Below are 8,892 nucleotides of genomic sequence, written 5' to 3' on the forward strand. Positions count from 1 at the left end.
GTTTAATTAGATCCCATTTGTTTATTTTTGCTTCTATTTCCTTTGCTTTAAGAAACAGATCCAAAAAAAAAATATTGCTACAATTTATGTCAAAGAGGGTTCTGCCTATGTTTTCCTCTGGGAGTTTTATGGTTTCCAGTCTTACATTTAGGTCTTTAATCCATTTTGAGTTTATTTTTATATATGGTGTTAGAGAATGTTTTAATTTCATTATTAGTTTATATATAGTTGTCAAAGACATATTTTAGAATACAATCTTCCAACTCTGAGCAACTCTGGATTTACCTATCACTGGCTCCTACATCCATGTCAAGGGATCCTGTCTCACCTGTCTAACCAGACCTCAGAGAGGTCACAAACAGTCATCAAACACACCTGGCCTGGCTTTTTCTCCACTCTATTTAATGGGTGCCAGGTCTGGATAGATCCTCAGAGACACCAAGTCCCCAGTTCCCCTGTTCCATACAAGAGGATCACAGAAATCTAGAAAAGATTTGGGTTTGGCACTTGTCAAGTCACACAAGGCACTTGCCCAGGCAACTGGGTTCATTCCTTCTTCAACAAATAATTTTTATTTTTTATTTTTTAAAATTTATTTATTTATTTAATTTATTTTTGGCTGTTTTGGGTCTTCGTTTCTGTGCGAGGGCTTTCTCTAGTTGCGGCAAGCAGTGGCCACTCTTCATCGTGGTGCGCGGGCCTCTCACTATCGCGGCCTCTCTTGCTGCGGAGCACAGGCTCCAGGTGTGCAGGCTCAGTAGTTGCGGCTCACTGGCCTAGTTGCTCCGCGGCATGTGGAATCCTCCCAGACCAGGGCTCAAACCCGTGTCTCCTGCATTGGCAGGCAGATTCTCAACCACTGTGCCACCAGGGAAGCCCCCCAAAAATAATTTTTGAATAGACACAATGTGTCAAGTATATTCTAGGTTCCAGAGATACAAAGCTTAGCAAAAGCAGATATGATCCCTGCTTTCATAGATCATATCAATAGTTTCATAGATCAATAGTTTTGTTCCTCTAGGCTGCCTCCTCATTGATCAGCATCCTAGTCCTACAGTTGACTTTGAGACCAGGGGTCACTTCCTTTTTCAAAAAAGTTCTTTCCAACCCTTTTCAAGTCATAGAGAAAATTATTACATTTGTATGGCACACTGGGGTAAACTCACCAGAGAGGAAACCAACCCATGGGTTGGTACCAGACACACCTATCCCTGGAGGACTGCAAGAATCACTATTTCTGCACACAGATTGGGATGTTCTGCCTTAAAAAGTCACCACAAAGCTCTTCTTCTCTCAGTAACTCGGATGGAAAGATGGGACAGTGCAGTGGTTAAGAGCATGATCTATGGATGTGGGCAGAATTGGATTCAAATTTTGATTCTGCTCCCTATTATCTGCCTGATCTTGGGCTTAACCACTCTAAGCCTTAATTTCTTCATCTGCAAAATGAGGATAATAATTAATTTGCAGGATAGTTGAGTATTGAAAATAATGAAAGCAATCTATTAACACAGAGTCTGACACATAATAAGTGCTCAATAAAAATAGTAGCTATTATTAGGACGACGACGGAGGGTCCCATGGGAATAAATTATCCATATAGTTGTCATTTGAGATTTCACTGTCATCCTGTCCCCAGTGGTGACTAGAACCTTCCTCTTCAGTTTAGGGATGGAATTCAGATCCCATTGTTTCTGTGCAAGGAGGAGAGGCATGCCTAGATCCAAACCATCTGCCTCTTCAGGACAGCACTTCAAGGGAAAGTAACAGCTTTGGAGACCTAAAGCTCTTGGATCTCAGTGAAGGACCAATGAGATGGAGGCCAGCTCTGTGGGAGGAGGCCAGGCAGGCCTGGGAGGCTGTTAGAAGGTTTCATGAGGTGAGCCTGCCTGGGAGCCAGGCTACCCAGCTGACAGTTGACTCACAGGAATCTCTTCTAACAACTGAGCTTCCCAGGGGGCAAGAGCGGTGCATTGACACCAATCCTCTGCCTGTAGCATGCCTCCCATGGCTGGCACACTGAGTCCTAAAGAGACTCTCTTTCAGAGGTCAGGAGAACAGGAGCCCATAGCGTGTATCACACTCCAGCATAAGCTCAGGGAGGCGAGGCAGCTTCTCTCTGCCCATCCCACCCCCCCCTCCCCCTTTACAGGCTGCCTAAGGGATGCCATTAGCACAACTCAGGAGTGGAACCTCTCAAGAAATACACTGGATTTGTCCTAACCTCTTTGTGGAGGGGGCTGACTACTCAATCTTGAATAAGAAGCAGTGTGTTAAAAAACCAGTTCACAAGGGAATTCCCTGGCGGTCCAGTAGTTAGGACTCAGTGCTTTCACTGCCAGGGCCTGGGTTCAATCCCTGGTCAGGGAACTAAGATACCACAAGCCATGCAGCATGGCCAAAAATACTTGTACATGAATGTTCATAGCAGCATTGTTCATAATAGCCAAGGCGCAGAAACAATGTAAGTGTCCATCAATTGATGAATGGATAAATAAAATATGGTAGAGTCATAAAATTGAATATTATTTGGCAATAAAAAGAAATGAAGTACTGATACATATTACAACATGGATGAACCTTGAAAACAGTATGCTAAATGAAGGAAGCCAGTCACAAAAGATGACATATTGTTTGATTCTCTTTTTATGAAATGTCCAGAACAGGCAAATCTGTAGAGCTGGAAAATGGATTAGTGGTTGCCTAAGGCTGGAAGGAATGCAGGACTGGGGAGTGACAGCTAAGAGGTATGGGGTTTCTTTTGGGGGAAATGAAAATGTTCTAAAATCGATTGTGGTGATAGTTGCATAACCTGTGAATATACTAAAAGCCATTGAATTATACACTTTAAAATGGATGATTGACTGGATAAGACACAATGATCTTTTAATATATTTTTCTAATACTAGAGAATATCTGCTAATTCAGCAAATATAAAATTCTTAAACACTAACAATTAAAAACTAAATACCATCTTTTAAAAAAATAAATGGGTGATCTTATCTCAATATGTAAATTATATCTCAATAAAACTGTTTATAAAAAAGAGAAAGAAACTGCTAATAGTAGTTGTCTCCAAGGAAAGGGACAGGAGAGGGAGGTTTAATTTCCAGTGTATTTTCATTGCTCTTTTGACTCTTAAAATTAGTACCATGGGTTTCTAGATTTCTATTATATATTCAAAACTCTGTATGTGTGTGTGTGTGTGTATGTACAGATACGTGTACGTGTATATATATGTTTTTTTTTTTTTAAAGAAGCAGTGTAATGTTGCTTTAGAGTCAATCAAACTAGTTCAAATTTTGCTTTGAATCCTGGCTATGTGACTTTTGTAATTTGTTTTATCTAATTTATCTTTGGTTTCTATAAAATAAAGATAAAAATAGTTCCTGTATCAAAGAAACCTGAGGATTAAATGAGATATCCTATGTAAAAGTTCTAATATAGGACCTGACACTGGCACACTGGCTTCTGGAGACCCAATAGTTGATGTTAGTGACAAACACACTGTATACACTGGAAAAGTATTTTTCCTACCAAATGATTCACTTCAGGATTCCTGAAAAGAGTGGCTCTGCAGGGCACTTTAGTGAGACTGAAGGGAGATTCATAAAGAAACTTCAAAAATCTCTGGAAAACTCCATGTAAAATCTCAGGGTTCCAGCCACAGACCTCAGGTTAAAGGTGATCTCTATGAGAGCTGAGGGGCCTTTGCAACACAGCAAGTCACCAAGCCAAGGAGCACCTAGAGGCCCCTGCCCCAGAGAGGATGACTTACTTTGAAGCTGTACCTGACGATGTTCTGGGGTGCATGTGGGTTGTTGGCTGTCAGAATCCGGGTGAACTCCTCCTTTAGCTCCTAAGGGAGAGAAATAGCAACAGGGTCAAATGTAGAGGGCCCCCCACCCCCTCTGATGATTCCCCGGGGTGTCAGCAGACATCTCACAACCTAGGTTCTGGGCAGAATACATCTCTGAGGCTGGAGGAGGTGGAAGGAGCGAGGGTAGGATGTTGCTTACTTACTGCATCAGTCAAATCCAGCTGGTCAGGGGGTCTAACTGTGGCTTTGGACTGGGCCCATTCATCTGTCCCTTCCCCTACTTCGGTCCCTGAATCTTCATCCTGGACAAAAACCTCATGTGAGAATCAAGAGTGCCTGACCTGCTTAGACAAGCAAGCAGTGCTGCAGAAAGCCCTTTCATTCACAAATCCTCCCAGAAGCCAAGCTCTGTCCCAATACATAGAACGCAAAACGTGCAACAGACCACTCACGGAAGAGCCCAAAGGAACTGCTCAGGCCAGAGTTCTCATTGCCTGGAAGATCATGGCCACCTCAGCCCTGGTGTTCCGGACTTAGCTGGAACATTGTGGTGGCTCTTTGGCCCCAGTAGTGGGACCAGAAAAGCTGGCTCCTCCTTACTGCTTCCCATACAGCCTGGACGCTAATAGCCAGGACCAACTGTGAAACGACACCCAGCTGTTCTTTAAGCTACTTCAACTCTAATTCACATTTTACCTTCCAATTTGCCACCTCAAGGTTACTCTTACAGCAATACTCCCAGTACTTGGTAACTTTAAGCCTCATAGTCCCATCAAAGCCTTGGAGCAAAAAAATCAAGAACTAGAAGTTTTCCCCTACCCCGATAGACAGTTAAATACCTTGCCAAAGTGGCCCATGACATAGTAAAAAATATTCACCCTCACTGGCAATCAAAGATATGCAAAATAAAACAATGCAATTTTTTCACTGTAAAACTGGTGAAGGGCAGTGACCACCTCCCCACGAGAACATGCAGAGGATCTCCTTCATCCCTCTCCAGAAGAGGAGAAGAGGAAACACAAAAAGAAGCACCTGGTGCAGAGCCCAAATTCCTACTTCATGGATGTGAAATGCCCAGGATGCTATAAAATCATCCACCGTCTTTAGCCAACATGCACACACAGTAGTTTTGTGTGTTGGCTGCTCTACTGTCCTCTGCCAGCCTGCAGGAGGAAAAGCAAGGCTTACAGAAGGATGCGCCTTCAGACGGAAGCAGCACTAAAAGCAACCTGAATCAAGATGAATGGGAAAGCATCCCAATCAATACATTTTGGATACAACAAACAAACAAAGCAAAACAAAACAAAACAAAAACTGGTGAAAACTAAAACCAAAACAAACAAACAAAACCAATATCCAGTGTTGGCGAGGTTGTGGGAAAATGGACACCCATAAATTAGCACAACCTTTCTAAAGAGCAATTTGGAAATATTTATCGAAAGCCTAACAAGTATTTATACTTTTTGACCCAAATTTCTATGTATAGGAATTTATGTTAAGAAATAACCGAGGATATGCCTAAAGATTTAAATTGCATGAATGTTTGTTGGAGGATTGATCATAATTGTGGAAAAGAGGAAATATTTAAATGTCCAACAGTGGGGCATGTTTGAACAAAATTATGGAATGGCCTTAATGAACACATGGTGAAATATTATGCAGTAATTTTAAATGATGCTATGAAAGCATATTTATTGGCAATGGAAAGTACTCTAAATATATTATGTAAAAAACAGATTGTAAAATAACATACAGTTTGATTCTATTTAAAAATAAAGGGACTTCCCTGGTGGTGCAGTGGTTCAGAATCCACCTGCTAATGCACAGGACATGGGTTTGAGCCCTGGTCCAGGAAGATCCCACATGCCGCAGAACAACTAAGCCCGTGTGCCACAGCTACTGAGCCTGTGCTCTAGAGCTTGCGAGCCACAACTACTGAAGCCCGCGCACCTAGAGCCCGTGCTCCGCAACAAGAGAAGCCACCGTAATGAGAAGCCCGCGCAGTGCAATGAAGACCTAACACAGCCAAAAATAAATAAATAAATTTATTTAAATAAAAAAAAGAATCCGCCTGCCAATGCAGGGGACATGGGTTCGAGCCCTGGTCTGGGAATATCCCACATGCCACAGAGCAGCTAAGCCCGTGCGCCACAACTACTGAGCCCATGTGCCACAACTACTGAAGCCCGCACACTGCAACGAAGAATAGCCCCCGCTCGCCGCAACTAAAGAAAGCCTGCGCGCAGCAACAAAGACCCAACACAGCCATAAATAAATAAATAAATTTATAAAAAAAATAAAAATAAATACATGTAATTTTTATATATACATAGAAATATCTGGGAGGATATAGCATCATACGTTAACTAAGAGGTTTCCTGGGGTGATAGGCTTAAGGGTGATTTTAATGTTCTTTTTGCTTTTCTTTAAAAATATATAGCTAATATTTCAACAGAAGAAATGCTATTAGCTTCTCGCTGAGAAACTGTGTGGTCTCAGCACTTACTCTCTTCCTGGCTCCTCTGCCCACGTTGACGCTCTGAAAAAAGAATAGAAACAGAAGGTAAGTCATAAGTGAATCTCCATGGGAATGTCAAAAACAGTATTACAGGGGGGCTTCTGCCCAGGGACCTCAAAGACAAGGGACATTGAACTTCCCCAAGTCTCACAAACAGTGAGACTTGGCAACAGGTGCCCAACCAAGGAAGTCCTATATCTGAGGCAACCTGACTCCAGCATCAGTGGGACTGACCCATGAAGAGCAACCAGGTGACTTAGCACCTGGCATTTCTTAGTTGCAACTAGTTCAACAAACGTTTTTTAAAACTATATACTAAGTGCTCGGCTCTGTACTAGGAATTAAGAGGATTTTGAAGGCAGATTATATTCATAAACATTTGTTTATGATGTAGGTTTGGGTACTTTGTTTTGTACACTGCTGTCTCAGAATATAGTAGGTGTTCAAAATACTTATTGAATACATGAATGAATGCCATCAAACCCATTAGTAATCATGACCCTGGGAAAAATATTTTTCCTTAGCCTGTTTCCTCATCAATAAAATGTATAAGATTGGATATGATGACCTTCCAATTCTAACATGCTAAAATTTTATGTTCTCAAGAGCAGCATGCTGGATTCAACTTGATAAACATTTCTTGAGCATCTACTTATGGTCGGGGACTAACCTAAGCAGTGGGACAAAGATGAAGAGAGATGAGGTCCCTACCCACGTTTGCTCAGGGTCCGTGGAGGACCGATGAGTGTGATCAGTGCTCCTTATTTACTCACTCGCTTACTCACTCAGCATACGTTCTTGTGAAAGTCTGCTCTGTGCCAGCAGTGGAGACGTGTGACCAGGGTGCTATGGGAATGCACAGAGGCACCTACCCAGCCTGGGCGCACAAGGAAGTTTCCCCGAGGTGGCTATTTCTTAGCTCAGTATCAAAAGGAAAGTATGGGTCATCCAAGTGGAGAAAATGTTTTTCAGAAAGGCTTTTCAGATGAAGAAAGCAGCATGTACAATGGCAAGAGCAGAACAATAACAGAGATAGTAAAATGTTCCCCCAAACAAACAAACCAAAACCCTGCAGTATATGCACTGAACAAACAGTTGTTTCAGGTGATGGAGCAAGAGGGAGGTCAGTGGAGGCTGGAGATGTGAGGGAGGGGCTCTTGCAAGAAGCAGGTCTAGAGCCCTGAAGGAGGGGTCAGGCTAGCAGAGAAGCCAAATAGTGCGTGTTGGTGGCAGCATGGCCCACTGGGCAGAGACCTCGGCTCCCAGCTCTTGCTGACCACCTGTGTGATCTTGGGGAGGTCTCTGGGCCTTGGTTTCCCAAATGCAAAGTGAGTGAGTTAGATGGAAAGGGCCTCACAACTCTTCCGTGGCAGGGTCTGTGGGAGAGGCTTTGATGGTGGAGGGGAAAGGGATTCCAGGGGGAGAGAAGGGCATGTCTCAGCTTGGGCAGGGATTGTTGCTGGTAGGGCAGGCAGCAGGATTCAGATTTCTGCCAGGTTGCCAAGCTTTCCAGAGATGAGAACCCTTCTCTGAGGCTAAGCCACATGAGCCAGAAAGCTGCTTTCCTTTGAAGAGCCTCTGATCCCTAAGGTAACGAGATGGAAGCGTCGTAACATCCAACAGCTTTCTGGCCCACAGCAGAGTACTGGAGGGCCAACCCCAGCCCAAGCTGCCAGCCTTAAGTAGGAAACAAGATCCAGTTACCATTGCCCCCCGTAAATATGTCTGTAAAACATTTATCTGGCAATAAAAGAACTGACAAGGCAATTTGAGTGTAATTGTTTTTGGCAGTTGGAAATATTTCAATTAACATACTATAAAAGCCACACTACAATAAATGAAAAACAGGCCAATGAAATCAGCTACAGCCCTGACTTCCCAACCATGGCAAAAGGAGATTGAATGTCAGGTTGCCACTTTGGGCCCTTGGTCTTCCAGAAGGAGAAGTCTGAGACAGACAAGCCTGAATTCCTGAAAAGCTTTTGATGGTTCTTCCCAGAAGCTGTCAAACCGCAGAAGAAGAAAGCCCGAAGTCCCTCCTCTGGCCCTCAGAACTCTGTCATCCGGCTCCACATCTCCATTCCAGCCTGCTCTCCCGCCACTCTGAGATGCAGCCCAGCAAGGCTACTCACATTTCCTGAGCTTGGTCTCTGCTTTCCCACCTCTGCTTTCCCACCTTTGCTTTTACCTTTCCTCTTGCCAAGAACGCCATCTTCCCCTTCTCTCTCCCTGCTCCCACTATCTCTGCCTAACCAAACCCTACCCAACTAGCCTCCTAGTCCATTATCTAATCCTGACCTTTCTCCTACCTCCCTCTATTCTTCCTGTCTACACTCTGAGCAAGGCTCTGCCCCGCCTCCCATCACCACCATAAGCATTGGCTGTTGTGAGATGAAGGATGAAATGTAACTTCAAATAGACACTCTGTTGTCTCTGGGTTTTGGTCTACAAAAGGGGATAGTATTATGAAAAGAAACAAAGTACTGCGGTGCACATCAGAGGCAGCTGGGAGACTCCAGCAAGGGAGGTCCCCCATTGACCACATGAAGATCCT

General features: G+C 43.6%; 1 protein-coding gene and 1 pseudogene across 1 annotated transcript in view; one reads left to right on the forward strand and one right to left on the reverse strand.

Moving 5' to 3' along the window:
- DNAI1 (dynein axonemal intermediate chain 1) overlaps positions 1-8,550 on the reverse strand; it is a 43,495-nt gene extending 34,945 nt beyond the window's left edge. The window contains exons 1-4 of the mRNA XM_059926663.1: positions 8,527-8,550; positions 6,327-6,359; positions 4,024-4,122; positions 3,779-3,859 (exon numbers count right to left, since the gene is read on the reverse strand). Coding sequence (XP_059782646.1) covers positions 3,779-3,859; positions 4,024-4,122; positions 6,327-6,359; positions 8,527-8,550 — 237 coding nt within the window. The remainder of the gene's footprint in view (positions 1-3,778; positions 3,860-4,023; positions 4,123-6,326; positions 6,360-8,526) is intronic.
- Positions 4,369-5,042, forward strand: LOC132367752 (small ribosomal subunit protein eS27-like; annotated as a pseudogene).
- Positions 8,551-8,892: the final 342 nt, after the last annotated feature.

This window comes from Balaenoptera ricei, chromosome 6 (assembly GCF_028023285.1).
Source record: "Balaenoptera ricei isolate mBalRic1 chromosome 6, mBalRic1.hap2, whole genome shotgun sequence".
Lineage (NCBI taxonomy): Eukaryota > Metazoa > Chordata > Mammalia > Artiodactyla > Balaenopteridae > Balaenoptera > Balaenoptera ricei.